At 37.3% G+C, this 23,179-nt stretch overlaps 1 protein-coding gene across 2 annotated transcripts; it reads right to left on the bottom strand.

Annotated features, from left to right (window-relative positions):
- Nucleotides 1–310: 310 nt before the first annotated feature.
- LOC146471653 (uncharacterized) lies at nucleotides 311–23,103 on the bottom strand. 2 transcript variants are annotated; one of them, XM_085120183.1, is made up of 24 exons: nucleotides 22,474–23,093; nucleotides 22,209–22,301; nucleotides 22,005–22,049; nucleotides 20,460–20,522; nucleotides 19,401–19,501; nucleotides 18,004–18,058; nucleotides 16,658–16,761; nucleotides 15,611–16,144; nucleotides 14,046–14,088; nucleotides 13,438–13,524; nucleotides 13,232–13,271; nucleotides 11,685–11,769; nucleotides 11,005–11,044; nucleotides 10,634–10,714; nucleotides 9,899–9,972; nucleotides 9,033–9,120; nucleotides 8,133–8,188; nucleotides 7,476–7,526; nucleotides 7,338–7,357; nucleotides 6,944–6,990; nucleotides 4,607–5,679; nucleotides 3,855–4,144; nucleotides 2,341–2,433; nucleotides 311–1,298 (listed from the first exon to the last, which is right to left on the bottom strand). In XM_085120183.1, the coding sequence occupies exons 1-24, from the start codon at nucleotides 22,633–22,635 to the stop codon at nucleotides 1,237–1,239; spliced, it is 3,387 nt and encodes a 1,128-aa protein (XP_084976309.1). In that variant the 5' UTR covers nucleotides 22,636–23,093; the 3' UTR covers nucleotides 311–1,236. The 2 variants fall into 2 exon arrangements, with proteins under 2 accessions (XP_084976309.1, XP_084976310.1); XM_085120184.1 differs by lacking the exon at nucleotides 2,341–2,433 and having other exon boundaries at nucleotides 22,474–23,103.
- Between the last annotated feature and the right edge of the window lie 76 nt (nucleotides 23,104–23,179).

Here is a 23,179-nt window from a genome sequence, read left to right as displayed (position 1 = left end):
CGTTTTCATTCCTTGATTCTTCTTTGACTAATTTCGAACAGCAACAAGCTTGCAATGTGAAATTTAAAATGCTGACATTTGATTTAAGCATTAACCAGCTTTCAAACAACTGAGCCCTGGTCTGCATTTGTTAGAATGTACCAAAAGATCCTTCAAAAATCTGCTTTTTGTTTGCCACAATGTATTCATCCATGCTTCATGGTACAGTCAACTCTCATTACAGCGGGCACCCTCAGGACCATATTGTCATTTGCTATCCATAATATTGAGAGTCTGCAATAGCAGGGTACACTACCAAATTTCAAGCATAGTCTACACGAAGGTGCAAGTCTGGCAAGAACATTAAAGTGACAAGACCAACTAAAATACAACAAATTAATAAAAGTTATATCAATAAATACAGTACGGTGGACGTACTTTGAAGACTGGAATGGACACCTTGGACACATTGAATAACATAGTTATATTTTCCTGTTTGTCATTGTTTCTGTCAACAAAAATGGCAAACCGAATACCAAATAATATGTCATTCAATATCTACCAGGTGTCCGATGTAACGAGTAAAACAATGAAAATGTTAGTTCAGAACCACATGAAGTGCCCGCAATTCCGTAATAGCTGGAGTTATTTCCATGTATTTCTTTGAAGTTTCCGCTGGGGATTTAGGTCCCATCCTTAATTAGCAGGGTGTCTGCAAGACAAGAGTTGACTGTATAAAGTTCTCACAAAGAGAAACTAGAACATGGTTACTGCCAGGGTTTGAGTGGCTCACAAAAAAGCAAAATAACAGGACCCTAAAGCTAACAAGCTAAACCCATATGATACGGCATTCTAACCACACCCAAACTGCAGCACTTTCTTTGTTCCAAGTGTCCAATCATTTTTTCGTTTTGTAGCAAATGTATTTAAATTTATGCAAATGGTATGAATATATATGTAAATTTATGCCAAACAAATTTTGTACCCATCTACCTTTTGACCAGACAGAACACTGTTAATATATGTAAACTCTATTGCCTAATTACAATGCAAGAAGCAACAGAAATAAATTGCATTATTTGACTATCACAAGCAATGTAATAACAAATATTGTTACAATAATATTATTTTTCCAAACTTCATCAATGCATGCTCAACAAATAACAATAATATAATATTGCTTTGAGTATAAAATTTGAGTAGAAATTTTGAAAATCTGTACAGGGAATGAGTGAATAATCTGTGAAAATTACAAAACTAGCTGAAGCGAGGCAAGAACGGTGATTGATGTGTTCCACTGGAAGAACTTTGATTTGGGTCTGCAAAACAGGAACACAAAAAATTAATTACTATTAATAACAAATTTCAACATGTTCATGCAATTGAAGGGCCTGATGCAAGAAGAATGTAATTGCTGATTTGGCTTTGGCATCCAAATTCTCTGAATTCACTCTAATTTAGCAATGATACACACAGACTGGTTCTTGTGTCAGAAAAATAGTTTCATGTTTACTTTGTGCTACAAATCTTCTAATGTATCGGGTATCCTTCTAAACTATACCTCATGTTGCAGCTCTTAGGCTACAGGTAAATGCGGTATTATGTCTTGCATATATGTATGTGGAAAAAAGTTAAAAATTAAATAATATTGATTGTTGGTCAACCATAATTATCATAGATTGGGAGGGGGTCACAGTTTCATGACTTGAATAAACTGGTCTTTACAAACAATTTTGTTGGCAAAAAATCATACAAATTTACCTAATGTTCACAAAGTTATGACATTGTGTGCCAGTCATTGGCACTCTTAGAGCTTGAAGGGTTAAATGGTTAGCTATCACAAAGGATTAGGGTTACAGCTTAACTTCATTTCAGACCTTTAACCTAGAACTCAGCTCAACTCAAACCTAAACTCATGGATTTCTGAATGCAAATAACACTGGGCATGAGAACTTCCCTTAATCTATTTTTTTAGTGCTCAATGAATACTATGAGTGGCAGTTTTTACTGCAAAAAGCCATTTTTTTGCTCAAAATTAGGAAGATCTTCATAATTCACTTTGAACTCAAAATTAAATTTCTGTTGATGAACAATGTACATAGAAATTAGTTCTTTACAGCTTAAATTTTGAGAGACTACCTGTTAAAAGTATCAACATCGAAATTAAAATTTAACTTGGAAACAGAATTACTATGTATACAGTAGATTGAAAATTTTACTTTAAAATTATTACCAACTGTGTTACTCCAGAGAAATGGGCATTGTTTGCTTCAGATTAAATTATCATTTTAAAAATGTTATCTAATGTAACTTGTATTTTAAGTGTTAAAAAAATTTTAATTACACTCAGATGCTAAATACCTTGATAAACTGGCTGATTGGAGAGCAATGCACCATGGGGCAGCCGTAATGAGGGCAAGCTCTGATTGGTTGTTGGGTTCATCCCCAAAAGTACTGTTGAAATTTGAATAAAGGTTTATAATCAAAATGTTATTGTTATTTTTTCATAAATACCATCTACATTATGAATGATTGAATTATCTTTCTCTGAAGTTTGTAAATTAAACAAACAGAATTCAATGTTTGGAGTGCTCATTCTGTAAACACTACAGGTCCAACATCAAGATCAAACACATGCATCCCACTTTACAAAACTCAGATCATTTAACACATGCTACATTGGTATGTGTAGCCATTTTAGATAAACTAATATGAGTATTATATATAACCTTTGGTAAGCATTCTTTATGAAAAGAAAGAGTCAGAATGGTCACAAGACTTGCTCACATAACCTGATGCAACCTAGCTAGAGCTTGGTTGTTGGTGACATGTAGTCAGGTGTTAAACAATGTTGTGTGAATGTTGCATCAAGTTTGACTTTGGTCAAGCTTTATATGCCGAAACATGCAACACTTAATATGCTTCCTGGATCATGCCATGCTCGTTTGACAAAGCTGGCAACAATAGAGTCCTGAAGTGAGATCTTCTCAAAGAGCATACATAATGAAAAATGCCTCAACTTGCCAAAAATCAGTATCTTACTGCAACTTGCAAATCGGATATATCAGCACTGTTTGCTCCAATGACCCACTACAAATCCTGCTCATTTTGACTTAGTTCCAAATGTTTAGAACTGAGGCCAGTAAAAATTTGTTCTGCCTTGTGAAATCAGACCTGTTTCTAACCAGTGGGCTAGCAATCTAAAAAGTAAGTCTTGAGCCCTGGGTTTGACCAAGGGTTCAAGGGTTTAATCTACTTAGATAAGTCTGAAGCGGACCATTTTGTTTCTTTCCACGTAAACAAACATGACTTGATTGATCAGTAGCCAGCAAGGTTATTTTGTTGAGCATCCTTGAGTTTAACAAATAGACTGTCTGTCGATTATACTTTAGCAAAGAGCTGTTGACTACATACATGTAAGATTATTGTTTAGATTCATGGGGCATTTTCAAATAAATTAATTTTGCTTTTATATATTAATTTTAATACAACAAGGAAAGTGTTAATGCACCCTTTAAGTTAAATAATTATTATGCCAACAAAATGCACAAAGATTATAACAAGAACAAGAATGCAGAATGGTAATGCTTTGAAAAGCAAGCAGCTTAAAGGTGGAGCAAAAGAGAATGCTAGTGTATAAATGGCACAGCAGTGAGAGCACTCACTTCCCACAAAAAAAAAAAATTTTTCCCAGGTTTAAATCCCGGAGTTGATGCAAAACCTTCTCAAAGGATTTTCATCAAGAGTCTGCAGTTTTCCTTTCTGCACAAAACCAGCAATTTCAAATTTGATTTGGAAATAGTGGATGTTGAGTTGCTCTTCCTTTTATATAATTATATAATATATTTTTTAAAAAAAGCAGCTTGATTACCAACCTTGGTTGAAGTGACTCTGTGGCAGAACAATTCCAGCTTGTTCCTGTGATTGTCGAGACAGATGAAGCATTGCACTCTGAAGTGTGGATGGCACCATTCCAAGATGGGTCAAGGGCGTGGTCACCTTGCCCTGCAGATTGGCACCAAATAACGTCAGGTTAGGTGGTTGGGGCTGATGCATTGCTTGTGAAGGTATGGAAGAATTTAATGACATGGTAATTGATTGAGGTGAAATGCCTTGAGTGAAGCCTGGAGGGACTGCTTGACAGCTTTTGAGGTCCACTGAAGGTCTGTAAACACAACAGAACAAAAATGATATTAAGTAGATGGGAGAACAATCATGCCATGCAACAGAAATGCATAGAAACTCAGTCACAAGACGTACATGATCATTTTTGAAATGCAGTGGAATACCAATTTTTGAACCTCCAAGGGAAACTGAATTTGGTTCGAAAAATCCTGAGTTCCAAAAAGGATGGGTAAAAATCTGACCGAAGCAAATCCAAGGGAAAACAACTTTTCGTATGAAGTATCGGGAGTATTGAAAAATCAAGGGTTCAAATAATCAAGATTCCACTGTATGCAACTTTTTTTAAATATATTTTTGTGGATAAGTGGGGGTGGTGATGGGGTGGTGGTGGGGGGGGGGGGGGCAGAGAGTGCAGAGAAGTGCCCTCATGACAGTTTTTTGACAATGTATGATCAGGACACTGAATCAATTCTTATTCTAAAGGACACACAAGGCCACACACCTTCTAGGTGAAGTAATGTTGTCCAAAATTGTTTGAGGAGAGCCAGGTGGTGGAGCGGAAACAACCACAGGCTTTGGCTGCTGTTGCTGTTGTTGTTGTTGTTGCTGCTGCTGCTGCTGCTGCTGCTGCTGCCTCATTGCTGAGACCAGCTCTGCAGCAGCCTTTTGCTGCTGCTGTTGCTGTTGCTGTTGTTGTTGCTGCCTCATTGTCGTCACCAGATCTGCAACAGATGTTTGCTGCTGCTGCTGCTGCTGCTGCATCTGTCTCAACGATGACGACAACGCCAGATCTATAAAGTTGTTTGGAAGCCCTGAAACTGCAAGGTTCCCAACAGATGCAGCCAGCAAAGCTGACTGACTAGTGCTTGGGACAGCAGGAGGAGTCGACCTTATCACCTTGGGAGGGGATGTCATGACAGTTTGAGTCCTTGCAGGCGTAATGGAAGATGACTGGGTCGGAAGTGAAACAGTTGTGGTGGCCACTGAACTGGGAAGATGAGTCAACAGCTGATCCCTCAAATGTTGATCTCTTGGCTTTTCACTTGGAGAGGATGGGGTCTTGTTGAGAAATGGACCTAGCTGCTGCTTTGCAGATACAGCTTGTTGCGAATGCATCAGTTTTGGTGTTTCTCCTTGCCCCTCGGGTGAGATCATATCGGCAAAGTCTAGTATTGTTACAGCAGGTTTTGATTTGAGGTTATCCAACACTGGGGGCGATTTGACAGAAGCCTTCTTCACAGTTTCTATTTGGGCAAGGTTCAATTCTGTGATCACCGGAACAACTTGAAGTTTCAGTTCAGATCTACTCATAGCAGTGTTTTCCATTTTAGTCGCACTTCCAGATGTCACCACAGGTTTGTGAATAGGTGCTGTGACAGTAGCCATGGTTACTGCAGCCGCTACAGGATTCACATCAGTAGACTGGGTGGACTGTACAAGATTCTTAAGAGCTGATATTGCTGGTGTTGCTGTGGATGCAGACAGTGCTGGAACTGTGGTCGCAGAACTGATTGCAGTGCCAATCACCAATGGTGTATTGCTTGGCGCATCTTTCATTTCAGGATTTCCAGCATTCTAAAGGCACCAGAATAATAATGTAAGAAACTATGCAACTCAGCAATGTTCACTTGCAATGCAATTATTATGCTTGTAATGCATCTGTTCTGTTAATTTGATTCTCCTCCCCCAATGTATGAGATGACAGAGTAAGGCACCAGGGTGTTCAACAACCTCATGATTTTGCCATCATTTAAGCCTCAATATTAGGGAGATTACGAATCACGTTTACGGCAAACAGCAAAACATGAGATTCACGTTCATGCTTTCTTGAAATAATTAGTACGTACTGTACTTCAACTATCAACCAAACTAAGAAAGACTACATGCAAGAGCCATGCAAAAATCGCTTTTGTTCTCTCTTATTGTTTGAGGTTCGAGAAATTTACTGTTTCCTCAAAAATCTGCCATCGAGATCCTCGAAAAATTCTTTGAGCATCTCGATACTCGAGTTGAGACTGTCAACTTACATTTGCACGGTAATGTAGATGAGAATAGTGAAAAACAATTCTGGGTTTTGATGCTCACAGAAAACTACTCAATTTTACTGAGAAACTGAAAACAGCGAGTGGCTACATAACATGGTTACGTGGTCATTTCTGCTGTTTCTCGTAAATGTAATATCATTCTAAATCTCGACACTAACATTGCATATTCTCCACACTGACCACACAGTTCCCCATATACCGTCGCTTGCATCTAAGCGTGTACACAGGAGGGAAAAACATGTTCTAGTTGGGTGCAAACATGACATGTTTTGGCGCCAAACATTCAAAATTTGGAGTAGGCGGCTGTTGTTGACTTGATTTGTTTTTGTTCAACAAAATATTCTTTGCAAGCATTTCTAGCCGGTTAAGAATACTTTCTGGAGGAGAGTGTGTTGTTTCTGAGCGAGAAATATGCCTGCAAGTTGAGAAAAATGAAATAAGCTTACGAGTGGAACGCGCTGATCTGGCGCGACAGTTTGCTTAATGGCTTCAAACTTCAATTGTTTAGCGACAAAACACGTTATGTTTGGCACCCTATTACAACATGTTGTTTTGTCTCGTGCCTATGCTTAGATGCAACGGACGGTAGTTCTAATGGCCCTTACTGGGAGAGTTTGTAAAACAGTCAGGACATTTCATCTTTGGTGATCATTCCCTTCATTCTCATCACCTTTATGCTTGATTCAGTAAGTAATATTCTAGGGAGAAACTAGATACTGATCACTGCCAGGACCTACTAAATGGCTGAGTACAAGAAACTGATTCACAAATAGCCTGCCGATGGTTTTACTTACACTGTCCTGGTTTTCAGGGGATTCTCCTTGTTTCTTGGGACCAGGAGCTAGAAGAGAAAAAAATATTTATCAAAACAATACTTGAGACATGGTTCATACAGAAAAGTAATTCAAAGAATTTTTATGACGTGAGTTGCAGGTCTAATTTTTGTGAATTTCTGTATGAACCAAATAAAAATGCCTACAGAAATAACTATGATCTGAATAAATGTACTCCCCTTTAGAAATTATATACAAACAAACGTCACCAACTCCAGAATGTGTTGTATATACTGGAAGTACATTGTACACTCGCACTGTAGCCACCCTGGCAAGCTACAGTTGTACTTTATTGTCAAATTATTATCATGTTGCACATTGAAAACGCGATGGCGGTCTTTGAAAATAGACTTACGTTTTTTATTGACTTTAGCCCTGAAAAAAAGGATAAGCAGAATAAAATTATCATTTTACTGCTGATAAAATTAACATAAAATAACAAGCAACAAAGGACTGTAAATATCTTTTGTATAAACAAACATAGTTCACTTACGGAGCACTTGTGAACTTTCCATGAGCCTGTTTGCTTTCTTTGAAAAGAATTCTAAAGGACGAAAAACAAAAAAGTCATGATCGGTGTCCAGGAAGAGCTGGTATCACTGAATACTTCAACAAGGTCTGACAAGGAATGCTCCAATGTACAACACCAATGCAGACCAAAACTTTAAATATTATACCCTATTTCTTAATGGAATTGAAAATAATTTTCAAAATTTACATATTATTATTCTTTTTATTTGATTATTGCAAGATCTAGACAAGTTTAAAAAGATATAGGAAAATCTGTTGAGCACGGAAACATTGCAAACTAAATATTAATTAAAAAAAAAAAAAATGGAACAGTTTTCTCTTAGCTCAGACAAAAAACCCCATCACAGACTAAATAGCATAAATGGGACTCCTCCATGACCGACCCCCAAAATCAAAGTACCTCAAAAAATATATTCTTCATCTACTACATTAATAAGAGTTATTTTGATTCTTTTACCTTTAGCAATTTGGATAATTTCCAATATCAGACAACAGATACAATATAGAGTTTCATTGTATTCTTCTTTTCAGATTTCCAGAATAGGTCCCCAAAACATTGTGCCTGTAGTATAATAATTCACTATTTTAAACTATAAAAATTATACAAAAAATCTCTTACCTGCTTGTCATCCAACCCTTGGGCCATAATGGACGTACTTCATTTTCAAAGAAGTGCTGAAAAATGGCACAGAGGAATTGGTTGACAATGTCTTGTTAAAGGAAAGTTTAGACCATTGATATCTTATAAATGTGTATGCTTGTCATGGCCCACTACAAAAAACAAAACTTGTTTGAATTTGACCCCTTTGAAGGTATCTGTCTCAAACAATCCTAATACATCTATCTATCTGGTGTTAGTATAAATCTACTAGTGTTCTATCACGAATGCCGTTCTCTGATTGGCTACGCTACTCGCTATCTATTCTGTGATAGATAGTGAGTAGCGGTTTTCAACAAAATGGCGGCCGCTTCGTCGCGTTTTCGAAGTGTCTGCGATGAGGAAATAGATAATTTTCTTGTTTAGTTTTGAACGACTAGTAGATTTATACTAAAACAATTAGATTATTCGCTCTCGATTTCTATGCATGATAGTTGATTCGGGCTTCGCCCTCATCAACTATCACGCGATAGAAATCTCGAGCTCATAATCTTATTGTTAAATAGATGTAGTTTTCAGTCACTGACACAGGCATATTTGGAAAAAGGTATTCATAAGTAAAAGAGTTCTCCCATCAGGAATCAAACCTAAGACCTTCCGATTACTAGTTTGGATGCTCTACCACTGAGCTACAGAGGACTCGTGGGAGCTAAGGCCATTAAACTAGGTTCATGTCAAACATCCTGCACACTGCTAGCTATGAGATTTGAAAGTTGTGAAGTGGTATATGTGAAACCTGGTGAATGAATTAGTCAGTGACACACGGATACTTGGAAAAAGGAAATCCAAGTTCTTATTTTATGCTAAGGTTTAAATCTTGGATTAGCTGTATCAAATCAATTTGCATGCACTTGTTGAAACCTTCAAATAGTCCTCAGCAGACTGAGCCCTTGTCTTGGACATTTCAAAGATTTTGATCTTCATCTGTACAACGTCACACAGCAGTCCCCTATAAAGAAATTATTGCAAGTCATTTATAAAGGCTCCATAACAGAGGCAAGGAAACTATAAACTTGACTGCTTGTGACGTGAGCATAAGATGTGGTTCTAACTTTTGAATCTAGACATGAAAACCTAATGTGTGATCATCGAAATGAAAGAAACTGTCCCTGTGCTACTGTCTATTATGCTGTACAAGGTGGTTCTGACTCTTGGGTCTGTCAATGAAATCTTAGAGTGTGACTATTCAACAGAAAGCAACTCAGCAGTACTTTCCTGTGGTGCTGTTTATTATGTTGTAACTGAAGGTGGTTCTGACTTTTGGGTCTGTCAATGACATCTGAGAGTGTGACTATTCAACAGAAAGCAACTCAGCAGTACTTTCCAGCGGTGCTGTTTACTACATGTACATGTATGCTGTAGAAGACAGTTCTAAATTTTGATAAGGCAGATGAAATCCTAGAGTGCATATGATTTTTCAAATGAGAGAAACTGAGCAGTACTCTCCTGTGGTGCTGTGTATTATGTTGTACAAGGTGGTTCTAACTTTTGAGTCTATGGACGAAATCCTCAAGTGTGTCCATTCAAATGAAAGCTACTGAGCAGTACTTTTCTGCGGTGCTGTTTATTATCTTGTACAAGGTGGTTCTAAATTTTGTGACTGCAGATAGTCTCCAAGTGACCTTTCACAAGAAAGTCATTGATGAACACTTTGGTACACATGGTGCTGTTTGTTCAATTGAATATCTTCAATATCAACATTTATTCATTTTATATATGAGTAGTACCTTAATTCGTCTGTCCACATAAATTTCCTCTTGGGGACATTCTTCTTTAACTTGTCCTCTGGTTGGGTAGGTGCCTGGAAAGGATGTACAGAGTTTTCTTTTAAAATTTAAAATTTTCAATTTTTAAAATTTTTAAGATTAAACTAGTGAGCAGCACGTCTGCAAACTCTTAGAGTTGTAAAACAATTTATTTTCTCCTACGCATTTCGTGTGAACAATGCAGACTTCATCAGGGAGTTTTACAACACAACATAAGTGACCTGTATAAACACCTACATAAGAGACTAAAGTAAATTTTACATTACATAAAACCACACCTACGAGAGCGGATTTACATGTAGGAAATAGGGGCCCACAGTGGGCCCCAAAGTTATGTCATGCACAAAATATGTCGCACCTTGTGCACCTTTTCACCTGTTTCCTACATGCAAATCTGCTCTCGTAGGTGCAGTTTTGCGTAATGTAAAATTTACTTTAGTCTCTTATGTGGGTGTTTATACAGGTCACTTATGTTGTATTGTAAAACTCCCTGATGAAGTGTGCGTTAGTCACACGAAACGTGTAGGAGAAAATAAATCGTTTTACAACTCTAAAAGTTCGCAGACGTGCTGCTCACTAGTTTAATCTCAAAAATAAAAATAAAAAAATGAAAAACCTGTAAATGGTTGGTTCATTTGAAGCGCTCAAGAACAACAAATTGCTGGTAATATTATTTAGCAGCTCAGGCATGCTTACATTAGGATCGGTAGGTGTGGTTATGTCATCGCCTTTTTCACCATCATCCACCACTTCCATGGCTGACTTAAAAAGTTCCTTCTGCAAAGGAAAACGATGTTATAATAAAAACACACCTTAATCACTTAGATCTTTGATCACTAGATTCATGCATTTGTACAGTACAAATGTACAAATGAACAAATGTAATAAAATCGAAGACAAACCATGTACCATAGGTACGTACAGTTGACCATATGCCTTGTACATACAAAGTGACTGTTGTGGTTTATTCATTTCATGGGTATGGTACTCTACTAATGCCTTTTGCCCACACAGGAGCTTTACCATAAAACAGATGTCTACTAAATAATTCAAATGTTTAAAATTACCTTATGGTCATCTGGGTTTTCTCCATCTTGTGTGGGGACACTAAAAGAAAATTAAACAATTTCATTTTTGACATCTGTTTAAACTTGAAGTGAAACTTTGATACTACAAAAATATTTTCTGCAAAAGTGTACCTGAAAGGTTGGATGTGCGAGATAAACTCTCCAAAACTTTCATGATACTTGAATTTGGTTAACTTGGCTAACTAAAACAAATTTGATTTCCCCTGGATTTGATCCCATTTTTTCAGTCACTTAATGTTGAGCTAACTCAAACATAGTTACTCAAACTAAGGTTACTTTCCTTTGGCTTAAATTTACTCCAATAACTCGAAATTTACTTTGAAAATGTTGGTTGGTTAACCTCAAAATGACAGAACATAGCTGATTGACATGTCACAATCTTTAATCTTCATTGATGTTGCAATGGCAACACCAATCCCAATAACTCAAACTAGTTTTTGTTTCCCTTGGGAGTTGGAGTTATCAGGGTTCTACTGTATAGCTTCCTACACAGACCATCTTTGGACTCGTCATGCATTCCTCTCCCACGAACTTTCATGGGGGCGGAATGCATGACAAGCCCAAACAGCATCTGCTTAGGAGGCAACTGTAAAATAATACACTATAAGAAAAAATATGAACTTTTCATTGACAGGTGAGAATATTAATATGCTAAATACCTTTGTTTTTTACTCTCTTCCTCCACATGCCGCCTGACCTCTTCCTCAAATCTCTTGATTTGTTCTGGAATGACTCGATCCACAGCTATAGATAATGAACAACAGAAGGGCTCCTGTCAGCTGTTACATTTCAATGCACAGGCATGAAAAAGGTGGCACAAGGGAAACAGTGACACATTCTTTAGTCTCAGCCACATCCCATTCTGCATGACTAACTAGTGGCACTGGTTGCAGGTGCTGCAGCTTGAGGGTTCACCTGACAACACTGAACAACACACTAGCAGAGAACTGAAGACTATAAAGTTCTAAAGTGATGATGTTACAAAAACTAAATTTATGAAATTATGGGATTTGTTAGTATATTCGGAAAGAGCATGATGGAAAATGCCTACTTGCCAAAAATCAGCATCTTATTGCAATTTGGGGGCTAGATATTAGCTCTGTTTTGCCCTGGTGACTCCACACAAATCCTTCTAATTTCGTCTTAGTTCTTAACGTTTGGAACTTAGACAAAGTTAGAAGGATTTGTATGGAGTCACCAGGGCATAACAGAGCTAATATCTCGCCCCCAAATTGCAATAAGATACTGATTTTTGCCAAGTAGGCATATTTTCCATCGTGCTCTTTCCGAATATACTAACAAATCCCATAATTTCTAAAATTCAAACATTTGTGACATCACACTTTAGAACTCTATTGTTCTCATCCTTATTTGATGTACCAAATAAAACAAGCAATAAATGAAATTTAAGATTCATAATTAAAGTAGTTGAAGGGATTGCTAGAAAAGTGCAAAGTGATGGTTTGGCCTTAGAATCCAGTAATTATTATTTCCTCCAAATTAGTTTTGATGTGGCACAGAGACAGTTCCTCTAACTGTTTTAGTTGCCTAGTTTCTAGCAAAAGTGACAAGCTAATTCAAAGAAATGTGAACAAATAAATACACAAAAAGGTATAGCATTTCCTGTATGATAACTAGTCTTCAGGGTTTTCAAAATGAAAATACTAAGCTGCAGGGAATTTGGAAAATTCTAGCCATTAAGGGCCCAATCTTTTCACTACTGTGGTACAATGATGAAGAATCTTATGTGGAAGGGGGTGCAAGAGGTGGCATTCCTTTGACAAAATTTGAAAATCTGCAAGACCAGAGGTGAATTCTGGAGCATTTCTAGGACCCCAAAATGATTTCCTTGGAGGCCATTTTCCACTTGCTTGCACAAAAAGGTCACGAAAAGTTTGACTTTTATTTAAAAGCTTTCACTTTTCACTTTTGAAACTCAGTGATTGAATGTCACCTTCAGGCAATCAATGTTTGTGTCACTCCACACTTCAAGTTAAAGAATTATAAACATTTCCACTTTCACTTTAGAAATTTCAATTTCCTAATGCCAAGGCTACAAGTAGCTGGACTTGCATCAGGTGCCAAAATTAAGAATCTAAACTCCCTGAATCTTCATGCCAAATTAGAGCTAATTTTGAGAAATGAGGATTTCAAGGCCAAATCAATATTTATCTTTCAATTACTTGCACAACCAGTAATAACCTACCTGCTTTAAGCTTTGCCATTGGCTCTCTTAATCGGCCAGCCTACAACAAAGGATAACAAGGGCTTCAAATAAGTGGGGTTCAGATACAAAACCACTTACTGGTTGCAAATTATTTTAATTAGTGGAACGAAGAGCTCTCCCTAAACTGATCATTGTCACTCTGTTAACACTGACAGAAATACTAAACATTGTTGCCCTCAACTCACCTGGTCATTCAAAAGAAGTTTCTTCGCCCTTTTTAGCAATGTCTCCTTTGTGCATGGAAGGTAGAATGCTAAAAATTCATAGATGCCCTAAATATACAGAGAAGAAAACAAATTACATGAATGACTGTATTTGAAGGCTACAGGGGTGTTTTGGTCACTGATTCAAGTGCTTAATCTCAGGAATGTGTACATATATTCATTTATTCACCATCTACAGTGTACTGGTACAAAACATCAGTCAGATCTGACCAGCTATAAGTTGGCTAATAGAGAGCCTCTGCACCATTATCGCAAGGGCAAGAAATAGAAATCCTTTGTTATGGTTTAAAATGTTCATTTATCCACCATCTATACAATGAAGGTCAAGGTTACGGACTCATATCCTGTTCAAAACTGATTATCTTTGACCTTATCTTTATAGCCAGTATCAAAATATATATTCTGCATACCACTACCCATACATTTGTTGTGGTACTTGTTGTGAGAATTTGTTTGAATATCACAAATTATTATCTTTGGTGATTAATGACATTGCAAGGCAAAACTTAACACTGTTCATCATTGGGGCTAAAGGGTTAAGAATTCATACTACAGTAATTGAGCCTTACCGACCGCACTTTACTGCTAAGTGCTCTAGACTTGGTTTCGAGCCTGATAGATAAGCAAGAGAAAAAAAAAATTTATATTATATGACTATGTCAAAAAGCATCACTCCACTTATGTTCCCAAGATGCGGTTCCAAACTCAGTGGAATCAATTCTCAGTTTACTACTTTAAGCTGGTCAGCATATATTCAGGCTGCACTCTCAAAGAAACTGCAAATTAAGTCAATCAAAAATTCAAAATCAAACTGGGTCTAAAAATGTACCGGTAAGTACAATTCGGGCCCAGATACTGTTGTGCCAACAGATCATAGTGTGTTAAGGGGGCTTGAGTTTTAACCAGCTTCTTTCCTCATAGAGCCAGCTTCTTCAAAACTTAATGACAGCCTGCAGCAGGGGACTTGTCCCTGGAACTACAGTTGAACCTGTGGCACCGTATTGAGCAGTCACCCTCTATTAAGCACCCAGTTGTCAAAGTCCCAAAAATTATTTCCCATGATTACTGTTTTAATAAATTTATTTGGACATTATAAGCAGTCGCAGTCACCCTTTACTAAGTTTCTACATTTATTGTCTTGACCTCTTTTAAGGACGGTGCCTACTAATACCGAAGTATTTTTGTGCGGCTTATGACTATGCGGGAAAAGCAGATCTTAGCAAGGCCTCTTGGAATCGAAAAAGAAAATTGGGGGTAACCACACATTTTTCAGAGATAATTAAGCAATAATATCTCTAAAAAGCGCCAAAATATAAAGGAATGTATGGGATTTTTTTCCTAAATTGAAGCTTAATTATCTCTGAAAAATGCATGGCTACCCCCAATTTTCTTTTGAGATACCAAAAGCACTTGCTAAGTTTTGCTTTCTCCGCATAGTTTTAAACTGCGCAAAATTGTCCCTGTATTAGGAGGCACCACCCATAGGAAACCCGAGTATCTCGAGATGCGCAGAACGTATGCGCAGTAACAATAGTAGGCACCGTCCTTAAATGGTCATTTTGTAAAAGAAAACCACAAAAATAGAGTTACTGTCAGTAATGAATAGCCCACCAGGTAACGGTCCATTTTCGAGTTGCTGTGAACCTCACTATGAAAGCGAGGCTACGGGCAAACCTTTTCATATATGAAAATTAGTTTTGTTTCAATATGACTGAAAAATAATTTTCGTAATAAAAACTTTGCACTTGGCCTCCCTTTTACAATGAGGTTCACAGCAACTCTGAAATGGCCTATTGAATTTGTAATGGCCTATAATGATGACTATTTTTAATAACTATTTAAACTCCACTTTTATGCTATTATCTCCTTTGTCATACATGTACCATTTTATTGTTACAGTTTCTTAACCAAATTAGTTAGTTTTTTAGAACTCTTGTGTATAAACTGTACATTGAGTTACCAAATATGAAATGAAATGGCATTTTTATTTTGTTTGACATGTATTAAGCAGTCACTTAGCCATCCCCTGTGGGTGACCACTTAATACAGATTTGACTGTAGTATGTTCTGCCAATGTTATAATAAAATTACTTAATTTCCCACAACAAGTATACCAAAGAAATAAACTACTCACTCCAACAACATGTGGTTGACATCAGAGTTGAAAAACTTGCACTTCCCCTCCGTAATTCCATCAGTACCAGCTTGCTTCAGTCTTAGAATACAGCTCTCCACATCAGCAGGCAAAGACTGAGGGAGAGTCGGTTCTGGTGCCTCCGACATACTGGTGTCGCCTGATTGGATTCCATTTTGTAGTGTGGTATTCACAGAAGTATCAGCTGGTATTCCAGAGGTGTTTTCTGTCGCCATCGTACCGTTGCTGCTGTTTACCATGGGTGAAGCTCCTGGCTCTGTTTTGACAGCTCCTTGGTTGCTAAGCTGTGAAGAATTGAGTTGTTTTACTGGGGAGGAATGGATGGCCACAACACTACTTGTGCCTTGTGTGTTCAAAGAAGGACTTGAAGTGGTGTTTGAGGGTGTTGCTGCAACAGTGTTTTTTGCCAAAGAGTTTTTAGCACTGGAGGAAGGAGAGGACAACAGAGTTGCAATATTTGCACTAGCAGAACTGAGTTTCTTTTTATGCTTCTTCTCTTTGTCTTTTTCACCACTGAAAAAGAGAAAACAAAAACTGCATGTTACAAGACACAGACTAACACACATATATGTATATATACTGTAGGTTAAAATGAATCCAGGTCAAAATGATTTCAACCTAGGTTGATAAGGAACTGAGTAATTTACGTCTGAAACAAAGGAATTAAAATAAAAATCAACCTAGGTAGAAATCGTTTTAACCTGGGATTCATTTTAACCTACAACATATATGCCTGCACCCTGACACAGGTATTACACATAACAAAAAGATGACAGAATTAAATAGTAGTACTATAATACAATTAATTAAAGTTACTGTGCATGTTCAGAGAGAGTTTAAGTTTTAGATTTTTATATTTTGTAACTTAATTGGACGCTATCAATTAAAGTAAGACCCCAAAACACTTTTTTAGCCCTTGGATTCCACATCAAAAATTAGTAATATATAATATGGTTTACTTTGAAAGAGGAAAACCAAGAAACATAAGAATGGAATACTTCAAAGCAACGATTGGTCAAAGCTTACCTGGAGCTCTTTCTTGGCTTCTTTTCCTTATCTGCAGATTTTTTCCTTTCTTTCTTCTCACTAGGGTCCTTGACTTTTTTAACCTTGGGAACCTTTGGGATTTTCTTGTTTAAAAAAAATCAATATCACAAATTAAACATGCACTGTACACCACAAAAAAATATGTCACATCAAAATTTGGGAGTGTCCCAGATTTAGAGGGGGCAATGAATGCCATTTTTGTATGTTTCAGACTTGTTTAATATAATCTTTTGCAAGTACAGGTGTATCATGCAATTAAACATGCCATCCTAACATTGCAGTATAACCCTTGGGACATTTTTTCAGGATTTTCAGCATATATTGTGAAAAAGAAGATAGACATGGAGTGAATTAATTGGTGGAAACTGGAACAGTTTCCTATCAACCAAACTAACTAGACTGTGCTGTTTTAAAAAAAGTTCACAAGCTGTGCTTTATTACAATCTTAAGGACGGTGCCTACTATTGTCACTGCGCATACGTTCTGCGCACCGCGAGATACTTGGGTTTCCTATGGGTGGTGCATACCAATACAGGAATATTTTTGCGCCGTTTAAAACTTTATGGAGAAAGCAGAACTTAGCAAATGCTTTTGGTATCTCAAAAGAAAATTGGGAGTAACCATGCATTTTTCAGAGATAATTAAGCTTCAATTTAGGAAAAAATCCCATACATTGCTTTATATTTTGGTGCTTTTTAGAGATATTGTTGCGTAATTATCTCTGAAAAATGCGTGGTTACCCCCAATTTTCTTTTCAGATTCTAATAGCCCTTGCTAAGATCTGCTTTTCCCGCATAGTCATAAATCGCACAAAAATACTTCGGTATTTGTAAGCACCGTCCTTAAACTTGGATATCTTAGAATTTCTGAACTATCAAAATGTGTCAACAACCAGCAATTTTGCTGCTTATGGTCAATAACAGAGAGATTTAGAATTATGATTACGTTAAACGGGAACGACAGAAAATGACCACGAGACCAAGTTTATCCGACATTAATTTTGTCACTTGCTGTTTTCAGTTCCTCAGTAAAATTGAGTAGTTTTCTGTTAGCATCCAAGGCCAGAATTATATTGCTTTATTCTCATCTACATGTATGTGCTTATTTTTCCAAGAAAACATAAACGTTTGCCATAAATGAGATTCTAAATCTCTCCAATATGATTTGTGATTACTTCAGACTGACCCCACTTTTCTCCCCAGTAGGGAAGTGGGACAAAGCCTTTCCTGTCTCCTTCTCCTTGCATGCTGCTTACTTTTGCTGACAAGACATTTCAACACAGCTGATTCCTCACCACTGCCTTGCAAAAAAACTTTTCTACATACCTTAGGAGATTTGAGCTTGATTTTCTTTGGCTTTTGGAAATCCTCATCTCCGTCACTGAAATGCAAATACATTGAAATATTATTGAAATAAGATATCTGAATCATGAAAACAAATGTACAAGACAGTTGAATCATAATGACCCAATCCCCTGCTATCCTCTTTGTCTCACTGTTGGAACAAAAAGTAAGGCCCTCTACCTCAACTACTGCAGCATGCAGAGAATATTGATCTGAAAATTAATTGCTTTTTTTTGACACAATCAATGTTCATTTCTCCAGAGGGCAAGAATTTTCTAGAGGTTAGGGTACTGGGCTTGTAATCTGGGGAACCAGGAGCAAATACTCCTCTGCTACATTAATGTTGGATTTGTCTTTGGTAGTCAGAAAGTCATCTCCTCCATGCATTATAAATAACCAAACATCTCATATTGAACCCTTAGGTTTCAAAGCTTGTAGCTTGTAGGGCCCCACCAGCTGCAAGCTACATGTAATAGCATAGAAACAAAAGCTCCCTTGGTGGTTGATTTTCTTGCCTAGTGCCACATTTAGGGATATATACATTTATTTTAAGTGAGGAAGCCTGACTTGTTATAAGCCTCGTGGTTTCTTTCAGGTTTTCTCGCCATTTATTTTCTTTCATCAATTTTCTTCATTTTTTCTTCTCATCTTTAAATGTTGTGTATGCTTTTATGGCAAAATAAATATTGTATTGTATTGTATTGTATTGTATTGTATGGATTGCAATTGCCTGTTTTCAAGCCACTACTTTAATATTTGTTTCTGTCTTTCGTGGTCCACTGGTTGTAATCTTAAATGCAGGTCACTGGAACAACATAAGCTGGTGCTGTTTTGGTGATTTTCAGCCTCAGTGTTTGGATCCAATAGGTTCCTTTCGAAATATAAACTATTGAGGCCCAGAAGACACAAACAACAGGAATGAATAAACATTATTTTGGCCTCACTGTCAAGCTGAATTTAAATTTTATCTATAAAATCATGAATTGACCAAGCCGCACTTATGCAGCACCATATTTTCTACTTATTAATGACAGCCAAGGTGGCCTCTCTTATAAGCCTAGTGGTTTCTTGAGGTCTTTTCGCCATTAATGTAAATTCGATCATTTCTTAGATATTTTTATTGATGACGATGAACTATTGAAACTCACAATCAATAAACTCTTAACTGTTTAATAACCCTTTGAGCCCCAGTGGTGAACAACATCTAAATTCTCCTTACAATTTTGCTACTTGATTAAACATTCAAGTCAGGAGAATAAAGGAAGTAATCACCAAAGATGAAATGCCTTGATTTTTAGAAAAAATCTCCCAACCAGTAGCATTAGAAATATATGGAGGACAGTGAGGAGAATATACATGTTGACACTATTAAGCTTTACCTATCACCAGCTGGTGAAGCTGGCCTGAAGTTCAGCACACCCTGGTTGATGTAAAAGCCACCATGCTCAGTTGTCCAGTCTGCTGGAAGCAGCTCGTCATACTATATTCATGTAAGCAAGGACAGAACAAATCATACAAATCAGGGCTGTCATTAAGTTTTTAGTCACATGTGGCATTAAGCTTCTCACCCGTAACAATCTTCTTAATTTCTGAGTAATATGACCCTTCAACCATCAAGATCAGCCGTAACATCAAGGTTCTTTGAAGGTCATTCAGCCCTAACAGGTGTTATGGGTTACAGCCCTGAATGACAGCTCTGCAAATGTTTAGCTGACCCCATTTGTTATCCACAGGACAGAGAATGTATTTTTTTGAATTCAAAAATATTGCAGATTAATTTCCAAACATTCCTTCCAAGGGCAGCAACTAAACAATCCTACTTCAGATAAGTTTCTTACGCATTTCAGACCTTAGAAAGGTATATTAATAATCCCAGACAATACGACTGAGACTCCTTTACAGATTATTTTAGATGGTATGATTTCACATTGCGGGGTAACAAACTGTTTGAATTCCACAGTACACAAACGCCAGCACTGAGTGAAGCTAGCATTTACTACATGGTACATACAGTACAAAACTTCCTATACTGTTTTCCTGAAACTTGAATAGCATACTAGTAAAAACAAGCAAGAGTGTTTTGGTTCAGGAATTTTCTCATGAGGATAAAGTTTCGAAAATTGAGTTGAGTTTCAAATGAACTGAAACTCGATTCTTGACTCGATTCTCAATGCTCAATTCTCGCGAGAACTGAGTCAAGACTGTCAACTTCCTTTTCAAGGGGACTGTACATGCATCTTGAAAAGCAACCTCCTCAAAAGTCCTCATAACTTATCAGAGGCAAAAATTTTTTTGTGTTTACAATGTCACTCGAAGAGATTCCATTTTCATTTGATTTTGATCTGCAAACTTTTTACACCTTTATGATTTTATGGAACACATTCAACAAGTTACAAATTAAATCTTATCTCTACAATAAGAACAAAAAAGGAACCCACCGCTTCAGTGTCATCAACAAAAGGGTCCGTTTCATCATAGCCATATGTCACGTCAATCAAATCCTACAAAGATAAACAATCCATTATTATCATTATTGTTATTATTATTGTGTTTATCCGTCAGATCATTTTTGCAGCACCAAACCATTTGCAATCATTTGCCTGGTTGCTAAACTTTATATAGTCAAGGCAACTTTGTTGGCTTTTAAAAATCTTGATAGTTATACAGATAATTTTATTCACGTAAAAATTGCTTCTAGGTAAAACCATGCAAACATAAAACTGGGAAGTTATATCGCTTGAAGGATATACCCCAGTCTCATATGTGCTTGACAGATTTTGTATCACATACGGCATGTAAAAAAAAAGGACACAGCAGAGAAAATTGAACGGACAATAGGGAAAAATGCGTATGTTGTGACGTCAAATGTGCAGGTAACTCTGTTCAGGTGTTGATCCATGACTAATTTCACTACCAAAGAAAATAGCGACGTTTACACTTAACAGATGGCCCTGAGGTAACTTGAACTTGCGCAAGATATTTTATTGTTTTGCTTAAGTAAAAGTCCAATAGGTATGGAGTGGTATGGAATTTTACTTCTGCTTTCAGCTGGAATATTTTAACTACAGAATATTTTATCTACAGATGAAGATGTAAGATTAAGTTTAACCTGTAGAAGCAAAACAAAAATCATCATAATACAAAAAGTTCTACACAATAAAAAAACAAAACTACACTATTAAAAAATCACGGAAAAAGTGTCAGATCGTGCTTCCTTTAAACGACGTTTTTTTTTAAAGTAAGCACTAAGTGCTAATAACTTTGTCACCGGAAACAAAATGTAGACTCGAGTCCATTTCCTGTATACGAAGAAAATCAGTGTCAATCGAAATGATTGCAACCAGAAAACTAAAAGCGAAAATTGTTTCAACCAAAACAAAAACGCTTCTATATTTTATTTATTGTTAAACGGGACGTCAGAGAGTCGAGTCATCGACGAGGCATTTAAATGAAACGAACATCGTTTGTAAATAACGCAAGAAATTGGCATTTTCGTGAGGTATAAACATCACAAAATTGACATTATATTGTAGCGCCCTCACAAGGCAATACAATACACAAAATAAGGGTTTTCGAGCTCTCAATAATCACCAAACAATAGAACAAAGTCAAAAAACTTTAACAGACCTTCGAAAAGGCAGTTTGGACTCAACAAGAGGGTCATGTCAAAAAACACAATGGATTGGTAGTAACACTAAGCTACGCACTGCTCTAAACAAGTGTTCGAATTATAATTTTGGACACATAGCTTCAATACTCCCCTAAGCGGCTCTTTGAGAAATGATAAATAATGTTACACTAGAACCAATTAATCAGGTTATAATCCACGCTGTGGAACAATTTAATAAACACGAGAGGAAAGAATTACCTCAAGAACATGTTCGCGTAAAGAAGCCGCCAACTTGATAGAAGTAACCCAATTTGTCTTAGTTTTTATTATTAAACGAGAACTTAGGGAATAAATGAGCAGTATTTCAGGTTACCTCCACGCGATCTCTTCTCCGTTTCTTGGACCTCGGTTTTGGAGCCTGTAAAGACGAAAATGACCTTTACATTCGCCATCTAAAAAATATTTTATCATGAAAACAATGTTCGAACTTCACACATTTCATGGCCGCGGTTTCCAAAGAATCTTTAGCACTAGGCAAAAACACGTATTGACCTTGCCAAAGGTGCATGGAACTTACGTATTTCTCTTCAAATTTCTTGGCCAAAGCTTGGAGTTTTTCATCGTCTCCATCTTCGTCGTCCCACGGAGTTTTCTCTGCAGTTTCACTGGACTACGCGAGCGAGAAAGAAAAAAGTTTCGTTCAGCAGTTCCCGGGAATCAAAATCACTGGCATACTTCCGCAGCATTATAAACAAGAATTGCACAAAATTTGACTCGAAAACAAAATTGTCTGAGTTTCAGAGAAAAGCTTTCCATTGGAGAAAGCCTTTAAAATCACCTACCTTGCGAGTAGCAGATTTTACGAGGTCCAGAAACGAAAACTCGGGACAAGTCTTGTCGTCGCTTTCCGTCAGGGAGAGCGTGAACCGCAAAGTTGGGACATTTTCTGAGCTTTTCCGAAACGCATCGCCTATCTCCGAAGGAAATGCGCTAGCTTTTTCCATATCCCATGAAGAAGAAGCCAAAAACCGGGGCCTTTGCAACGGACCCTTTGTTAAACCCCATAGAGTAGAACCTTATCCATCTTGAACTTGCCCGCTTCTCCGCTCCAAAATTCAACACTACAGCCAACTGCGCACGCTCAGTGACTCACTGCGCAGCCGCAGTGCGATTTTTGTCCGAAAAGGCTTCGAAGTTTCTCTCTCAGTGGAAATTTCACAGAATCTACAACAAATCGAGCAATCTTCCGATTTTCGATTTTTCCCTCAGAACGGGCTAAAAACTCGGAGAATAGTCCGGAAACGACCTAAAATCGAAGAAAACGCGAAAAAATTTGTTCGGTGATTTTTTTAAAATACGGGTTTCTGCTCCCTTAGACTGCCTAAAATCCTAAAATGTGGTCCTTTTCATGTCCAAAATGGCGAGAAACGAGAAAACGTGGAGCGAATCGGCGCGCTACGCCCCACCCGACGCAAGAGAACGCACATGTTACCACGGAATTGCTGGCTTAACTACATTATGCAAAACCCCTATTGTTTAACCCCGATC

The sequence above is a fragment of the Pavona decussata genome, unplaced genomic scaffold (assembly GCF_977016875.1).
Source record: "Pavona decussata unplaced genomic scaffold, jaPavDecu1.1 SCAFFOLD_102, whole genome shotgun sequence".
Taxonomy (NCBI): domain Eukaryota; kingdom Metazoa; phylum Cnidaria; class Anthozoa; order Scleractinia; family Agariciidae; genus Pavona; species Pavona decussata.
This window is presented reverse-complemented; position numbering and strand designations above follow the sequence as displayed.